The 19626-nt window shown below is 32.3% G+C and overlaps 1 protein-coding gene across 1 annotated transcript in view; it reads left to right on the top strand.

Moving 5' to 3' along the window:
• LOC108917618 (neuroligin-1-like) overlaps positions 1 to 19626 on the top strand; it is a 289285-nt gene that overhangs the window by 50697 nt on the left and 218962 nt on the right. The window contains exon 3 of the mRNA XM_018724323.1: positions 13926 to 14114. Coding sequence (XP_018579839.1) covers positions 13926 to 14114 — 189 coding nt within the window. The remainder of the gene's footprint in view (positions 1 to 13925; positions 14115 to 19626) is intronic.

Below are 19626 nucleotides of genomic sequence, written 5' to 3'. Positions count from 1 at the left end.
ATTTGTGTTAGTTCCGACACTAGAAATAAAGAAAATACTGCCAAATAACTATGTACAAATGACAACCATTTATAATACCTACGAAGCTCAATATAGTCCTCAAAACAACTATCAGTCATAATTACCACTGTTTTGACAATTTAAATTGCGCCATTTTCTGTTTATTTCGCAATAGTAACTACGAATGGGTAAGTTAAAAATTCATGTATTTCAATTAAGTACAGTTTAATATCTTCTCTCATACCTATATGAATCTAGTGAAACTAGTTGGATATTATGAATTGAAATGGTTGAATTTAGTCTCATTATTTGTAATAATAATCTCTTGTGAATTTTATACTCTAGCGACTGCATTTAGCACTTGTACCTATATGTCTCGATACTTTTGATAAAATTACTATAACTAAGTTCTGACTTGTGGAAAATAACTGTTGTTTTATTTAAGTAGGTATTAATCGAAAGAATCCATTCAAGTACAGAACATAAATAAAATTTTGCAGCTAAATATAAATGATAGGTAATCATAATAGCATTTAATCAGATATGTGAATTTTAATTACTAATATTGACGACGATAATAAAATTATGTATGAATTAAAACGTAAAGGCAAATAATATTATTTAATCTAATATAGGCTTTTCGTGTTTTGTTGATTAATTAATATAGTTATATGAAAATATACGAGAAAATCCTAATGTGAAATAACATTGTATCACAGTCAATAAACTAACTGATTTAATTTAACCAGTCACCATATTAAGTTATTCAAATGGTTTTGCATTTTCAAGCGTTTTTATATTTACTTTATAAGCTAAGAAACAATTATGGAATATAGGCTTATATTATGGGCATATCTAGGATAGACGGAAAAAATTATTCAATATAAATTAGTCCCCGAATGACAGCTTATGATAAAGGCGTTTCTTGACTTGATTTTTTAATTTTTCCAGAAGTTGCAAATATACCTGAAGAAATAAAACTCGCATTAAATATTAATAAGACTCGCTCCAATTTTCACTGTTTGTGAAATGGATTCCAACACGCCACGCTCATATAAAAGAATTACGCGTTCACATTGTTCCCCTGAAGTAATTTATTTTAGGTTTTTCAATAAAGAAGCTTAATAGACTTTCCGTGTAGTTTGTTAAACCTTTCCGAAATCCGCTTTATATTTAGCGTAAAACAAAGTCGAAGTTTTTATCCGTTGCGTCTATCAAACGAAATTTACAATCGATTTAGTTTGAACTTTTTGAAGAATACTTTCGAACGGACATGAAACAAGCTGTTCTGAATAAGAAACATGAGTCGCCGACAGAAAAGGAAAGGGACGTTCCAAGGCGACCCCTCTTTTTGGTCTGTTTGTAAAGTATCATCGGATTTATAAAAATACATAGCTTTTATAAACAATTACGAGCCACGCGACAGCTGATCTTAGCCAACCAACATTGCACGGCTGATACTGTCAACTAAAAATCCCTGAATCTTAGTTTACAGTGAACAATAACAAACCGTTACGTCTAGGCTCGAGATAATGCGATCGCCGATCGGGTGAAAAATGACTAATCTCAGCCGCTGAAATTACCAACGTAAAGGAAATAAAATTACTGGTCCCGTAATTTGTAATTATTTACAAAGGTTTTGTAAAAATTAATAAATTTCATTTTCGTAAGTTGATGTTTCAAAAATTTCCAATGAAAACTCATTTACTGGGGACCATAGTTGTTATTTCTATAATTTAGAAGTGTTTATTAGGTTTTCTGTGTTTACCTTCAAATTGATCTTTGAGTTAAAAATAAAAAAATAATAGTTCTATTTAGAATTCCGGAAATTCGTGATTCGTTTTAGGTAAGTTAAATGAATATTCTACTTTTACTTGCTACATTCTTGCAGATCTGTGCAAAAATGACATTTACACTAAAACAAGACGCATTTACGGGTATTTTAATGGCACTTTTTATAGTGATACACGAAATCCAGGTGTTAGTTGGTTTTACTGCAGTTCTGCATGGACAAATTTTTATAATCCTTTCCCGGCGTTAATATCGCATATGTTTCTAAAAATAAAAAATTAATCCTTTTCAACGATATTAAGAAAAACTGCATTTATAAAGACAAGTCGACAGGTAAACCAACCATTTTAAAGGAAGATATAAGAGAACTAAAGTTGAAAAGGCCTAGAAAAGCTGTTCCACTGTTATTTCTTCAGATATTTTTTAAATCTAAACCCAATGATATTCTAACTCAGAACAAATTAAAACAATGTTCATAAATTGATTTCAATGATTTTAAAATTTTACCTAAGCATAGTATTTTTAACATAATCTGATTTATTGTAAATAATATAATTTTCTACTAATTTTTATTTTGTCTGTAGAATATCTGTTCTTGTCACAAGGCATAAAGAAGAAGCTACCTACACATCCTTATAAAGTTTCTGTAGTTCAAGTTACATTCATCTGACTATAACTAACGAGTACAATACTGCCGTTGGTCTAATGAACCTGAAAATTAGAAAACATACAGGGTCGGAAAGTCCCCATGGTTCATCGACCGTTACGTGAGAGTAATAAAGTAAGTCATAGAAATCCGTGCGATAGAGAACGATGGCTATAAGGAAGGCGTCTAATAGTCAGCGCCCATTTCACCCTTCCACAAATAAGAAGTGGATCTTATTTGTGAAAGGGCGAAATGGGCGGTGACTATTAGACGCCTTCATTATAGCCATCTTTCTCTATCGCACGGATTTCTATAACTTTCTTTATCGCTCTCACGTAACGGCCGATGAACCATAGGGACTTTCCGACCCTGTATAACGGTTGTACAAAGTTATATTCTTAAACTGTTACATCGGTTGTGGAAAAGATTACGTTACATCCCTGGGATACATTGAAATACTTTGATCAGTGATGTTGACTAATTTGACGCCACTCTCGCAGTTGTTTGACGTGCTTTTTCGTAGGCGTTGTGATTTGTGAAAGGACGCCGTATTCGTGTGGATGAGAATGTCTGATTTAAAATCATTCGGAACCGACAGGATATCAAGTATCATATCACTGATTTGCGAATTGACAATATTTTGTGCCAGTATCTGGCTTCGAGAATTTAATTGCTCATGTACAATTTGCAACAGATGGACGTCAGCGAACTGTGTTTTCGGAATACATAGGTATGTGCGTCCTCCAAGCACGAAACTAAATTTGTACAGGACATAGCTAATACGATGCAAAACATCGCCTTAATGTTAAAAATGTTGTCACCGCCGTTCTTGGAGGTGAAAATTCGAAATATTTGGAATTATTCAAATTTCGTGGCTGAAAACACACATAGGTATTGTATTTTTGAAACCGAGAGAGTTGCACGAAACTAAATTTGTACAGGACACAGCTAAGACAATGCGAAACATCGCCTTAATGTTAAAAATGTTGTCACCGCCATTCTTCGGGGTGAAAATTCGAAATATTTGGAATTATTCAAATTTCGTGGCTGAAAACATACATAGGTATTGTATTTTCGAACATTTCGAGCACTTGAATCAATGCGATGATGAACGGAGCCACAGCACATACTGCAGCACAAGCTCTAACACATCCGCAGGAATTTCATGGTTCAGATTGATACGAGGAGTTTGTGGATCACACGAAGTCAAAATCTCGTAACGTTAGATTTTTATATTTGGTCGTATAAAAAATATCAAATTTAATAATCGTCTTCACATACTTGTAGAGCTCAAAGTAGCAATTCAACATGGAATACAAATGAACTTGAACGCGTTTTTGTAAGCATGAAGCGCAAAGTAAAGGACCCACACAAAATCTATGGAAAATGGGTCCCAGTCGATTTTGCTGAGATTGCAGTATGTTATGTATCAAAAGTTGTCATGGGTCCAAAGTGATCGTATGAATAGTTTCAGAGATAAAGAGGGGGGAAGTATGTGAATTTGGCTGTAGGCCCGAGTAAACTTCACGAGGTTTCAAGTTGATGGAATAAAAAACTGAGGCATGTAATGAAATTTGACCAGTACAATGCTTTTGGGATCGCTGAACCTGAATTTGGGGATAGCTTAGCTTCTAAGGTACCTGAAAGTCAGGTAAAGGTCATTTCAACGTCAAACTGAAGAAAAGACTTGTATTGAATTTTGACCAATGAGTGTAAAGGTTTTTGGGCTCGCAAAATCTGAATCTGGATATAACGTAACCTTAAAGGTCACCTTCAAGTCAATTCAAGGTCATTTCAGGATCAAACTAAAGAAAAAGCTTGTATTGAATTTCAACCAGTGCGTATATAGGTTTTTTTTCGGGGGGAGGGGACTGCATTCGGGGATAGCTTATCTCTACAAAGTCACATTTAGGTCAAGTCAAGATCATTTCAAGATCAAAGTAAAGAAAAGGCCTTTCACGAATGTTAACCTGTAAGTATGTGTGCTTTTGTGGTCGCTTAACCTAAATTCGGGGATAGCTTAGCCCTATAAGGTCACCCGAGGGGCTTGAATTGGAAATAAAATGACCTTGACTTGATTTCCAGGTGACCTTCTGGACCCGTAAATTGTTAACGAAGGCCGGTATGAAAAAAAATTATATGAAGACCTCATCTATCTGTACTCGACTTTTTTGTATCAAGTACCGGGACACCCTGTAGGTATAATTAGTCTTAGTTAACTCAGTAAATCAACTTATTAGTGTTTATTTTAATGTTGTAAGATAAATTGTAATTTATCTATAATTTGCATTTAACTAATAAAAAAATTTATTACAAATGTTCAAAATATTCTAATTTAATTATTTTGCAAAAAATTTAAAAAAATATTTTTTTGTCAATACAAAAATACATTTGTCTGAATTAAATTCAGTTTTTATAAAGAAAATGTAATATAAATCATGTAATCATTTTTTTCTTTAGGGACTTTTGAGTTAATCGTTATCTTTAGTCTAACTGTGGTTAGAACTAGGAATTCCAAGCTTCAATTTAATTTTTTATTGCGTGTTGAAAATCACCTAAAAATTTAGGATTTTTTTTATACTTTTGTTTTTGTGGCTAATTTATAATGGACAGCCTTATGGTACTAAAATATAATATCGTAATATACCTATTAAATATGTCAGATAAAATATTTTACTCTACCGTCAAGTGTGGAAAGTCATATTCTTCTGACAGAGACGACGTTTTTTACTTTAACACAATATCCGGTGTGAGCACGGCCCTGGAGACGAACGTACCGAACTTCGAGGCCGCTCGCCCGAGGCACTCCAGTTAAATGCTTTTTGATTTCTAAATGAATTAAAATGTACCAGTAATTGTTTTCTGAATAATTGAAAAGTAATTTCCAGAGAACAAATACAATGGGAGTTAAGTTCGGGAAACTTATTATTGCTGGAGCTCGATATTTTGAGCTTTGTTAAGTTCGACTAATTGAAATTCATTCTTAGTAAAGTCGATGTTAGTTATTATTATATGGAATGGAAATGAATAAATCACGTTAACGTTTTACGATGAAAATTATGTTATTGGTCAATTTTTCAATTAGTAAGTACCCCATAAATGGGGCAAATACGAAGAAATCCTTATTGCATTTAGCCTCAACTTAATTTTAATTAAAACAGTGTTACTAGAAGGTTCCTATATTTTATTTTATTCAAAATTGTAAAATGTTATAAGGTACTGACAAAAAACAGAATTGAAAAACCTTTAAAATGAAATGTCACTCAAGGTGGCCATTTAAGAGTATTTTACGCCCCTACGTAAAGGGTAGCTTCCAAGACACCAAATCTTACGCCATCACGTGTCCTTCTTAAAAAAAAAATCAACGTGTCTCAGGTTTTTTGTTTTTTTTTAATTCCGATATTTTCCAGGAGGGAAGTTTTAATTGCAACACCCTGTATATAATTTCTCGCGTTTATTTACCAAGAACTGCCAATATCTCTGTGGGTACACATGTCGCAAGTGACCCATTTTTAAGCGTTACGTCAAGAGCACCGCCGGACGCACCAACCTTCCAAGAAGGGTCTACGGCGGGCTGCTGGCGCCGCGCCGGCCACCAGACGCGTACCCATATACCTACGACCGACTCCACACACAGGGACTCTCCAACGAACACTCACCCCGTCAACACGTCTTTTCCTATACAAGTTTTCTATACATTAGTTTTCAATAAAATACTTTATTATTACCGTTGAGAGAGCGTTTTATTCTTGCTGTACAGCGAAAGCAACCCTCATCTCAATGAAGATGCTTTTTTTCGAAAAAGGNTAAATGAATTAAAATGTACCAGTAATTGTTTTCTGAATAATTGAAAAGTAATTTCCAGAGAACAAATACAATGGGAGTTAAGTTCGGGAAACTTATTATTGCTGGAGCTCGATATTTTGAGCTTTGTTAAGTTCGACTAATTGAAATTCATTCTTAGTAAAGTCGATGTTAGTTATTATTATATGGAATGGAAATTAATAAATCGCGTTAACGTTTTACGACGAAAATTATGTTATTGGTCAATTTATTAATTAGTAAGTACCCCATAAATGAAGCAAATACGAAAAATCTTTATTGCATTTAGTCTCAACTTAATTTTAATTAATATTTCAGTGTTACTAGAAGGTTCTAATATTTTATTTTATTCAAAATTATAAAATGTTATACTGATAAAAAACAGAATTGCAAAAGCTTTAAAATGAGGTGTCACTCAACATAGGGTGCCATTTAAAGTTTAAGGGTATTTTACGCCTCTGCCTAAGGGGTAGCTTCCAAGACACCAAAACTTACGGCATCATGTACCCCCCTTGAGAAGATAATCGACGTGTCTCAGGTTTATTTTTTTTAATACCGATATTTTCCAGGTGGGACGTTTTAATTGAAACACCCTGTAGAAGATTTTTACGTTTATTGAACAAAAACTGCCAATATCTCATTGAAGATGCTTTTTTTTCGAAAAAAAGTTTTATATAAAAATTTTCTACAAAATTGCTACTATGAAAAATTTCGATTTTCGCAATAGTTTCCCGTATAGTTTTTAAATGAAGTACAGATTATGTGAAAATTATTGTTTTGGTGTCAAAATAATGGTCAAATTCGCTTTTATATAACAAAAGTGAATTAGAGAAAAGAAAATTGTGGAAAATTCTTATATAGATTCTGAGGTCTGAAGATTTATGAGCATCAGACGTATCATTTTATAGGTTTTCGATTGTATACATTACGAATTAATCGTGTGCTTTTTAATATTTTCCTGAAAAATCTGTTTTCTTTGAAATTTTTTTGCGACAGCGGTGAAGCAGTTTTATAAGAAACAGATATGAAAGTCCATAAAAAATTGTTAAAAATAATAATCAAAAAAGTTGTTTTTTAATTATTATCAATAAACAAAACAAATATATTGATATAAAATTTTATATTTGTAGCTCCAGAAAATTCCTTTCCTATTGTCCTATAATCAAATTTAAATCTTAAATTTCNCTACGACCTACTCCACACACAGGGACTCTCCAACGAACACTCACCCCGTCAACACGTCTTTTCCTATACAAGTTTTCTATACATTAGTTTTCAATAAAATACTTTATTATTACCGTTGAGAGAGCGTTTTATTCTTGCTGTACAGCGAAAGCAACCCTCATCTCAATGAAGATGCTTTTTTTCGAAAAAGGTTTGAAATAAAAGTTGTTCAAAATTAAATTTTCTACAAAATACAAATTTCTACAAATGAAAAATTTCGATTTTCCCAATAGTTTTCACGTACCTATATTTTTTAAATGAAGTACAGATGTGAAAATTAATGTTTTTGAGTTAAAACAAACAATTCATTTTTAAATAACAAAAGTGAATTAGAGAAAAAAAATGCCGAAAATTCTTGGGAAATCTTATATAGTTTTCCGAGGTTTGAATATTTATGAGCATCAAACGCTTCATTGTATAGGTTTTCAAGGGTGTATTTTACGAATTAATCATGTACTTTTTAATAATTTATTGAAAAATCTGTTTGAATTTTTTTTGCGACAGCGATGAAGCAATTTTACATAAGAAACCTAGATATGGAAGTCCAATAAAATTTTTAAAAAATAATAATAAAAAAAGTTGTTTTTTAATTATAAAAAAAAATATATTGAAATAAAATTTTATTTTTATTATAACTTTGCAGCTCCCGAAAATTGCTTTCCTATTGTCATCAAATTTAAATTTTTAATTTCATTATTACTCATTTTTATTTTTTAATATTCAAAGTAAAAAAGAAAACATATTTGCCTGGAAATATTACAAAACGCATAATTAATTCGTAATGTACACCCTCGAAAACCTAAAAAATTATACGTTTGATGCTATATTGAATATCCTATATAATATCCTATTGAATAAATTATAAAAACTTAAAATGCATTTTAATATACACTACAGTCATCCAGCTACGTAGTGCTTTTATATAACAACTTCTTTTCTGATATATACCAAAATGATGGAACAAAATTCATATTTTTTCCAGTTGAAATTTAAAAAAATCGTTGAAACAGGTCAATTAGTAAGTTTTATAGTATAAATANCAGATAACAGGTAAAAACTACCGCAACGACGGATTTCAGTATTAGGAGTCACATGGCTCGCCACGCGTATTGCGAATGACGCTAGAGAGTACAGTTGTCCAGCTATGTAGTGGTTGAATGTACTATAATTTTTTTCTCGGAAACTAAGGATTTTACAAAAAATTTTTTACGTTATTAACTCCATTTCTCATGCCGCATCTATTCCCAAATTTTTTTGGATAAGTTGTGAATCACCCTGTATAATATCCTATTGAATAAATTATAAAAACTTAAAATGCCTTTTTAATATACACTACAGTCGTCCAGCTACGTAGTGCTTTTATATAACAACTTCTTTTCTGATATACCAAAATGATGGAACAAAATTAATATTTTTTCCAGTTGAAATTTAAAAAAATCGCTGAAACAGGTCAATTAGTAAGTTTTATAGTATAAGACGAATTCAGCGATATAAGGTTATTCTTTTGTCATAGTTGTCAAAAAAATGTAAAAAATTGGCTTTATGACTATTTTAAACAACAGTTTCTTCTGCTCTTTAAAAAACGTACCTACTCTTTATTAATCTTGTTCTACTTATTTTAAAGCTTTCTTTTCTCAAAAAAAAAACATCGATAAAAATAAATTTCATCAGGATACCTCAGGTATAACGTGAATATTTTGAAAAATGGTTGCCTGTTTAAGCGAAAAACAGAGAATTGTGTTAATTATGATTTGATGCGGAGATAAAATCGTAGTCAATAGGAGGTATGTGACTTATTTCACTATAAGTATCCAGACCAGAGAATTAGTCGAGCTGCAATAAGTAAAGTATCCAGAAAGTTTGAAGAAACCACTATAGTATAAAAGATTTATTTTGATCAGGAAGGCAAAGAACGGTAAGCAAAAATGACCGTCAAAATATGATGCTCGCCGTTACTGAAAATCCTCACTTTTCCATTAGATCTATCTTAGCCAACTTCAACTTGCAGAAGTCCTCAGTTCACAGAACTCTGATGTCTCAAAAGTGGCATCCTTACAAAGTTCTTACAAGTACAATTATGGGCAGATGACACAGACAGAAGATTACAGGAAGAAATTAGAAATTTATTTGAAAGGCAACCTAACTTAAAAATCACATAATTTTCACTGACGAAGAAACTTTTTGCTTAAATGAAACCGTGAACAGGCAAAATACTAGGTTTTGGAGCCCAGAAAATCTGCATTGGAAGCAAGAAAAACATACACAACGACCGAAAAAGTGATTGTCTGGGATGGAATTGTAGGAAATCGCATACTGGGACCTTATTTCTTTGAGGGATTTTTTTGCGTTTTTAGCTGATACCAGTCCTGGAATTAATTTTTCTTAACCCTAATGAGCACGATATGCATGCTGGTGATGTCTGGTTCCAACAAAATGGTGCCCCTCCACATTTTCGCCTCGATGTAAGAAATTACCTTAATGAAGTTTTCTCAAATCGATGGATAGACAGAAGAGGTCCGCTTGAATGGCCACCACTCTTCCCTGACTTAACCCCACTAGATTTTTTTGTGGGGTCATCTAAAAAGCAAAGTGTATATGAATAGACCAGACACTATCGAAGGACTGGAAAAGCGTATCAGAGAAAAAGTTCGAAAGATAACGCCAAATATTATTCAAAACGTAATTGATAACTTTGATCACCGAATTGTGCAATGATTAATGGAGGCCACTTTGAACATTTGCTTTGTAATAAAATAAACAGTAGTACTGAACTGTTGTTTTCATTTAATTCCTCCATTCTCTGACAACTATGACAAAAAACTAGGTATAACCTTACATCGCTGAATTCGTCTTTATACTATAAAATATAAAGCGTCGCATTAAAAAAAATGTCGTTAATGTTATAGGTCTGTCAAACATGGCTCAAAAAATAGAAAATATTGCAGAAAAGAGACAATTTCTATTTACTAATTGATCTGTTTCAGCGATTTTTTAAAATCCGAACTGGAAAAAAATATGAATTTTGTTCCGTCATTTTGAGACACACTGTATATCTCAAAACGGTGTATAACTATATATATATAGTGTTATGATATCTGGGCCAATAACGATAACCAAGTACTCATATAGTAAAATTCTCAAAATTATAACGTAGAAATATAGAACTCTAACAGGGATGTGTTACACTAAATATTTGTGGAATGAAAAATATAATTTAGCATATAGCATAAGTTTTATACATAAAAATGTAAAATCGCTACAGGATCAAATCCATATGTCAAAATAAAGTTAATAATATAAAATTTTCAGTTAAATAGTTTAATAAATGCAAGGATATATATACTGGAAAATTAAAATGTATCACATAGTACAATTCTGTAAAGATTTTCACCAGATAGAAGCACTTGTCTAGGGAAATTTAAAGAATCATGATTTTGACAGATAGATTTATCGGACAACAATTTATCGTTGCACTTATAAATAAAAACCTTGTATTTAACAAAGACTATAATTAAAATTCAGCATACCTTTAATCTATATTTATGAGTGGAATCAAAATTAAAGTTCTGTATATGACTCTGAGAGCGATTTTCGAAATGTCAAACCCATGACGTGACATTATGTAAAAATTGATTGTGTAAATGATATTCTTCATGTGTAAAATGACTTGTATTGTGTTAAAAACACTCTGTGCATCCAAGACTGTATTTGCATCCTAATGTACATTCCAAATAGTGTAAAAACAGTACTAGATGTCAAGGAACGATGTACCTACTTGAATTAATTTCATTATTAGTCGATTTGTATATCATAAAACTGTGTAAAATAGTGAAATTAACGTAGGATAAGTGTTGAGAAACAAGACTAGTGGCATAGAATTAAGCCTAATAACGGAATTTGCACAAATTTCGATAAAATAGCTAAAATCTATAATAACCTCAAATCTGAACGTAATGAAAAGATGTAGGTATGTAAATTTTCAGAAAAATTTGTAGAAATCAAATATATCAGTGTCGTGTTACATAAGTCATACATAAAGGCACAATTTCAAAGTAAAAATTTCATGAAATTTCAAATTGATGTCTCCATGACAACATACTCTTTTGTTATTCATTTATAAAAACTATTGTAAGGCTTCTAGGTAGCCAGTCTTCCATAATACGTCGAACAGTTAACATCGTTCAGTTTTCCTGAAAAAAAAAAACAAAAGATAATCAAAAGTTTAAATAATTATCTAAGTAATTACCAGATCTCAAGTAAGTCACTGATATTTTGACAACTGTCAAAATTGTAAAAATTTCCATCAGTCATAATTTTCCCAATTGTACAAACGTTCACTGGAGTTTATGTAATGGGAATTAGATAGTGTTTTAATCAAAAGTGTATGGAATAAATTGCCAACGAACAATAGTGAAGTGCTACGAGAAAGTGCACCGACAATCTACCATTGGAAGTATAAGTACGTGGTATAAAATTTGTGTATCCAGATCATCCTTCAACAACAACCCAGAACGAGGTCATCCCAACTAGAAGACGGATATAGGACCAACGTTACATCCATGCGCAAATGTGAGTTACAGCAAAAATAAATTGGCCAATTTAAAATTTTTTAACAAACTCAAATATGAATCGTACGAATTCGTAATTTCCCTTTACCATAACAAAAGTCGACTATAAAATTTTCACCTCTAAATTAAAGTAAATTAAAGTGGATTAAAGTAGACATAAGATCCTAAAATTTTGTAACTGTCATAAAATTTCATATGTAATATATTTGTTAATTTGTGTTAAAAACAAGAATTTTCATTTCCTACAAATATTAAAATAATAACAAAGGGAAGCATACCCTGAGAGAGAGAGAGAGAGAGCGAGCTAGATCTCAACATTATAAGGCCAGATCTTATTGGCGCCTGGACAAAATTTAAAAACATTCAAAATTAAATTAAAATTACATGACATCCTTATATTCAAAAACATAACAGTATATATCTAGATTTAAGAATTATTTGCTGAATTTATTTTGTTACATATTTAATATTTTCCCTAACTACAGAAGTTTTCCAGTTTTCCCTCATCCTTGCACTGAATGGTGGTTAGGATTTACATATAAGTCGTTTGTGGCCGATGAGATTTGAAATTTCAAAAATTAAAAGAAAAGGTAGAAAGTTAACGTTAAAACAGAGTTAATTTTATTCCTAAGTACCTACATAGCGATTTACAGTAACTATAATAATAAATTCCCACAATACAAAATACAGAATTGTACAATCAAATGTATTAATAAAATCACATGGTGATGGAAATAAATGCAGGTAGAAAATCAAAGAAAGATTAAAAATAAATATAATTAGCTTCGTTCCAACAGGCAAGAGAATTGGTTCAGAACCAGATGGAGATTGCGCAGAACGAAATTCGCGTTCCAACAGATATAGAACTGATTCTGGTAGTAGTACTTACAACGTTTCTAGTTCTGAACTGATTCAGAACCGGTGAAATCGGTACCTGGTTCTGAGCAGGAACTGGAAGAACTTTTTTTGGAGCATGAGCATTGAATACACAAATCCATAGAGTTATTATACTTATAACCTCTATATTTTGTGAGTGATCTAGATGAGGATTTTCCGGCTTCCGAGCGGAGCGAAGAAGAGGATTTCTATATTCTTAAGCATTCAATTAACTTGACAGACGACAGATATATGATAATAAACCGTTCCAACACGATTTCCAGGACTGGTTCATAATCAGTACTTATCGAGCGCATGCGTACACAATAATTCATTACTGATTCTGGATCAATTCTGAATTCCTTGTTGGAACGAACCTATTATAATTTTTGAGTAAATATTTAGGTATGAAGGTCTTATGAACACAAAGATGTAAGAAATGAGTTTTATAGTCTAGCTAGCATCACATCTAGGCTACTTCACAGTCATTGTATTTATGGTTTTATTCCTTTCGTAAAACAATTAAACATCGTCTGTAATCTTGCGGGCGGGCAATCAACACATTCTAATATTCGGGTATTCGTGACCCTTGCAAGGCCAGCATGTCGCATGTCGTCGTCGTTTACTAAGAGGCAGTTCTCATACCCACGCGCCCAGAAATATTTTCAATACTAAAATCCTACATAGGAACCAATGAGACTTGTTTTTCAGTTATCCAGGCGTTCTTTAGTACCATTATTCCTTGACTTCATGCAGTCGTTAACTCTTAAATACGAAACAATGAGCCTCCCTCAATTTTTTCCGATTATTCCGCCTTTTTTGTCGGTGCGCGGCGAACTAAGTGGAAATAAATTTCGCCAAAACACATATTAGCGCCTCGTTGCTCCCGGATTAAATGCTCCCCCAGCAAAAACAGCCCCGCCAAACTAGTCCCGCAAGCACTCTATTCCGGGAGTTGCCAGCCGTCCCACCTAACTGACATTGTTTCTTTTTTGCAGGATTTCTTAAAACCGGCACCAAGGGTAGTGCGCAGGGGAATTTCGGGCTAATGGATCTGGTTGCCGGGCTGCACTGGCTCCGGGAGAACCTCCCCGCCTTCGGAGGCGATCCCGAGAGGGTGACATTGATGGGCCACGGAACCGGAGCCGCCCTAGTCAACTTTATCGCCGTCTCACCGGTGGCTAAAGGTGAGTGTCGAATGAACTGTATTAGGAAGGCAGGAAAGTGAAAAAAATACACCGGGGAACTGATACCGTGACTGTATTCTCGTCTAAGGCGGCGTATTGTGTCGTACCCGCTATTGAAATATAACAGTAAAAAATTTTGTGTTAAATTTTACGCCGAAATAACACAAAAATGATTTTGCATGAAAATGGTTGGAAGAGAATCACATTCAACGTTTATTCGAGACATGCGATAGTACGAGGGTCAATAGAAATATACATTTTTGTACAATAAATGAAACAAAATAAATTTTTTAGTAATATTATGTTTTCTTGACTTCAACGCACTTGCATCACCACAACGACTTTAATCCAGCAAAAAATATTCGTTTATCGACTGTGAAATGACGCTCCTGAGATATTTTTTAAATTCAGAATCATAGAGAAAAATTCAGAAACTTCATACCCATACGATTTGTAGGTTTGGAGTTGGTGGGCTTGGGGTTTGTAAGCTTAGAGTTTAAAGGTTCGGCTTTTATGGGTTTAGGGATTGTGGGTTTGGGGTTTGTGGGTTTGTGAATTTGGAGTTTGTGAGTTTGAGTTCGTATGTATTGAACTGAGTATGAAGTTTCTGAACTGCAATCAACTGTTTGACGTCTAAGGGATCCTTAGTAGATTTTTAGTCCATTGAAAAGTTACATTTGGGGTTGCAAAAGTCAGAGCATGCAATTTTATATTTTGGATGTCAAGAAGGGGTTAGTGTAAAGTTAAATCCATGTTTGTGGGGTCGCAACCCTTGTGCATCGGCCGCCATCTTGTAAAAAGGGCTGCGAATGGTTTTTATACTACTATTTACTATATCGGGCAAACTATTCGTCGCACAGAAAATTTGTAAAGACATTTTTTGTTGCAAATTAAATTCTTAATGTGTTCTTCCAACTGCCGTGAGCAAGACAAGAATGTTGATATCTTTGGCGACAATAGTGACTGAGTCGAACGATTGGGATGCAGCAAGAGCGGAGCGAACCTCTCGTCCACAAAATTCAAAATAGTGTCCACAAAACTCAAAATACTTTTCACAATTAAATACGTCACGCACGCACGTGGTAGCGCAACTGGAAGAAAACTTTGAAGGACATCTCCTATGCCTAATCATTCATATTAATGTATACTTACCAGTACTGGAGAATAGTGTAAGTTTCGCATCGCTGTAAAACCCTAATAAATAAATAAAATTTGAAAATAGTTTGTAATGGAAATTATTCCTTGAAAACCCCTTTATCAAAATGCTCTGATGTAATTTTTTTGTAAAATGACCAGAAAAAAGTTATAACGACCAAAAGAAAATTCGTTCCCAAATTTTTATCTATTTTCGTTAATAACTTTGTTATTTTTGATTCTACGACTAAAAGTAATCGAATTGTAGAGAATTTAATTTGCAACAAAAAATGTCTTCACAAATTTTCTGTGTGACGAATAGTTTGCCCGATATAGTAAGTAGTAGTATAAAAACCATTCGCAGCCCTTTTTACAAGATGGCGGCCGATGCACAAGAGTTGCGACCCCACAAACATGGATTTAACTTTATACTAACCCCCTCTTGACATCTAAAAAATAAAATTGGGTGCTCTGACTTTTGCACGCTAAGCTCAAAAAAATGTTAACATTTCAATTGACTATTTCGCATATTAAGAAACTGATAAACTTAGAAATTTCAACATGTGAAATCTCAACGAAAAAAAAAAGATATTTGAGAAAACTCAACGGCATTCGAAAAAGGGAGCCTTATACTTTTAAACTATATGTATTATTTTTTTTGAAAAAAGAATAGATGGCATTACTACATAACCTCAAATATAACGAAAAACAGTGTTTTTGCACTTTTAGGTTAGGATATCTCAAAAACCTGAAGTGATAGAGCAATTCTGCGGCCAGATTCGGATTCAGCGCACCAAAATCCTTCGGGAATGCATATTAGTGTGTCTGTTTCTTGACCCTCGTTGACCTGTGTTATTGGTTCTAGCAGGATGGGTGAACTCTTCGTTGAACTGTTAATATCACATAATTGTGATTTGCCATGGCCAGATTATTTTCTTAAGCTCAGGATGTTTATGAATAAACCACTAATTATTAACAATATTCAAATGTAGATGTATATACAATTGTAAATTTACATTTAAAATATTGTTGGCACTACCAACATAACAGAACTGCCAATGTAAACGATATGAAAGCTTCTAATATGACTATTTCCCGTATTTTTGCGTAATTTGTTATAAAATTTACTTAACATATTTAACCACGTATTTTGTTGTTTTCTGATATTCCATCATTTTGTGAAAAAAAAATAGATATCCACAAAGTACTTCATAATCAAATTGCCGCATCAAATGACTTACTTTGCGGAAGTTTAGGAATTAGAACTACACAAAAAATATAATTATAATCGAAGTAAGTTTATATTAAATTAACCGAAAAAATGCTTTTGTTAAAGCGTTGAAAACTTGTTATTGATGTTTGAAAAAGGAACTGATTTTATTACTAAAAATTCAATAATTCATAAAAAATACATGGGATTAAGGAATAGATTTACCTTGTTTCCGAAAAACTTGTTTTCCGATAAATTAAATAAAAAAATCAAAGAATATGGAAATTTTCATCTTTTACAGCATATTCTTTAGAAACTTTAAAAGCAGATGAACATATTAGACATAAGCAATTATTATTAAACCTTATGATTCGTCAGCGGAATAAAAAATATATATATATGTTTTTTTGTTTGGATTACATCCACTGTATTGTAGGTTTTCACATAAGTGATGGCCGTTTCTATTGGTTATAGTTTACACCATGGAGTAACAAGTAACTTTTTATTCAACGATTGGCACAGACATAACATGATTGAAGTGATTCCTCTATTTTAAATAGATTTGATTAAAAATTTACATAGTTCTGAACACAGTGCACACTGGATTTTAAAAAACTTTGATGAAATAGAATAAGAAAATGTAATTATGCATTGTAAATGTAATTGAATTTTGGTCATCAAAATTATGCTTTTTCAAAACACAACAGCAAATTTTAGAATTCACTCCCTGGTTTTGTATAAAATACTCTCGTAACAAAAGATTCAGTTCTTTCATGTTTGATACGTAGAAACAAAATGTATGAAGCGGAAACATTCCAAAAATATCTACGGTACTATCTCGCTACATATTTGCCTCTATATTGTTGCAATATGTGGCCCAGGAAAAATATTTCATTAGTGTAATACGTTTGCATGGGAATTTGCCGAAAAGCTTTTTCAATCTGCCTTTGGCTGTTTCATATTGTGTAAACAGCCAGCAAATATCACATCACATTTTGCCGGAGCCGGAAAACGCTGTTGTATGCAACCGCCACATAGAGGCAGATATGGAAGATAAATAAAGATTCATTAAATATACCTACTGTTTATAAATTCGTTTTTTGTGGAAACTATTGCTTGTCGTATATCGATTATTACTAAATTTCGTGGTTATAGTAAGCGTGACAAAAACATAACTTTTCTTCTTTTTGCTCATTTCGTCAACTCGTAATTTTTTTACTGCCCTTTAAGAATGCCTCTTTGAACTAAAACGATTTTAATTAGTTTTGTAGCCAAATGAAGCTAATTTTTACAAGATACCTTATCGAAATATAAGTAACCTCCTAAATAACGATTCTTTTCTATATATCCACTAAGTTATTTGCACTTAAAAAATATCCACTATTCTTTTCCAGAGTTTAGAATTATCGATATAAAGGGCGTCCCAGTTTTAACCTTTCAGACTTCAGAAGCGGCTACAACAACAAAGAAAAGTAAATATAATACCCTCTCAAATAATTGAGGCAGTTTTACTACATTTGGTGTGCTATATTGCATCAAGCTTCTTTAAAACACTGCAATATCAATATTCTTGTGGAACAGCGGCAAAGAAACCGGGAGACAATGTCACTAAGAACGTCAGAACTTAGACGCCACTAAAGAATTTACTATTAGTATTACTATTAATAAAACAACTAAGATTGTCCGTTTCATAAAAACAAAACATTTATCGGAATGTACAATTGTAAATACAATAAAATCCTTAAAAACAAAAAAACATTGGCGTAAAACTTTCTTATTTTCTAAGGAGTAGTAAGGCGCAAATTACCATGCCACTGAATTTTCTAAAGTTAATAATTACCTACATTGTTTTTTAAATTCTATTTGTAATAGAAAGTTCTTAGGTACATTTCTTATTTGTGAAACTAACAGTTTCAAAATCATTTTCGATTTATTCTGTGGTAGATTTTATTTAGACATTTAGATGTGCTTTTCTTTGAAATTAGTTTTTAAATAGATTTTGTACAAACAAATGAATATCGAAGATTTTTCTAGAATGTTATATTGTATGGAAACTTTTTATGGAAAATTCTTCCACTATGCTCAATCTGTCCTTACATCTGTTATTAGTTCTTTTTATGCATTTTCTTTTCAATGTAAATGACTTCATTACATTTTAGTATCGAATTTTCCTGCCTTTTCTTTCACTTCTCAAAAGTAAGTAACTATTTTCTTACATAAATACTATTCTTATGACTTTTGTACAGTTTTTACAACTATTTTTCCAAATTATTCTAAAATTTAGTGTTTTTTGCGTGTACCGTTAGTGAGATTTGTTTCCCACTTATTTTTTAGATTAACTTCAAAATGCTAATGAAATATTTACTGATACACTAACTTAATCTCTTTGATAGGGAATTTATTGTTGATATTTGCTATATTTGAAATTTTTGGGGAATATTGAGGTAATTCAGTGACATGAGTGTGCAAAAGACTTTTTTAACATCATACAGGTACTGTATTGACATTCCAACTCAACTTAAAATTTGTGTGTAAACTTTAAAAGTTTTCTATGGCTCGACAGACCTAAACAATTCCAATAGTTATGTGTCATAAACAGGGAAAAGACTATTAGAAATGTGAAACGGGTAAATGTTAAAGACAGTGGTGAATAGACATACAGACATACAATTAAGCTATAAAGCCTAATTTAACCAAAATTTCTAAATTTCAGTAAAATTTGTTGAAAGTTTCACAGTTAACGTAGAAAGAAGTTACTGATGTCGAAAGATGCAGAAAACTGTGACATCCATAGCAATACTTCATTTGTTTTATGTTCAATAAAAGCAAAAATCGGGCTCGCAGTTGTCAGTATTTCATAAGTTTTCAAGGCATAAACATCGTTAGTTTGGTACCTGAAATAACAAGTGAACATCAATAAAAATCAATAAATTTGTGAAAATTACCTATCCAGTCATCTGAAACGTGAAACGTCAGTCACAATGAGTAATGTCAACTGTCATTGGTAATCATACATTGCCAATATTCATAAAAGTGTTTCATCCAACGAGCAGTGACCTAAAGTGCAACACTATAAATTTGAACAAGTAAATATTGTGATTTAAATAAAAATTGGTCAATTCAATCATTCATTCAAGTGTAGTGAAGTGGTAAAAGCAAAGTATTTGC

The sequence above is a fragment of the Anoplophora glabripennis genome, unplaced genomic scaffold (assembly GCF_000390285.2).
Source record: "Anoplophora glabripennis isolate ALB-LARVAE unplaced genomic scaffold, Agla_2.0 scaffold71, whole genome shotgun sequence".
Classification (NCBI taxonomy): Eukaryota; Metazoa; Arthropoda; class Insecta; order Coleoptera; family Cerambycidae; genus Anoplophora; species Anoplophora glabripennis.
This window is presented reverse-complemented; position numbering and strand designations above follow the sequence as displayed.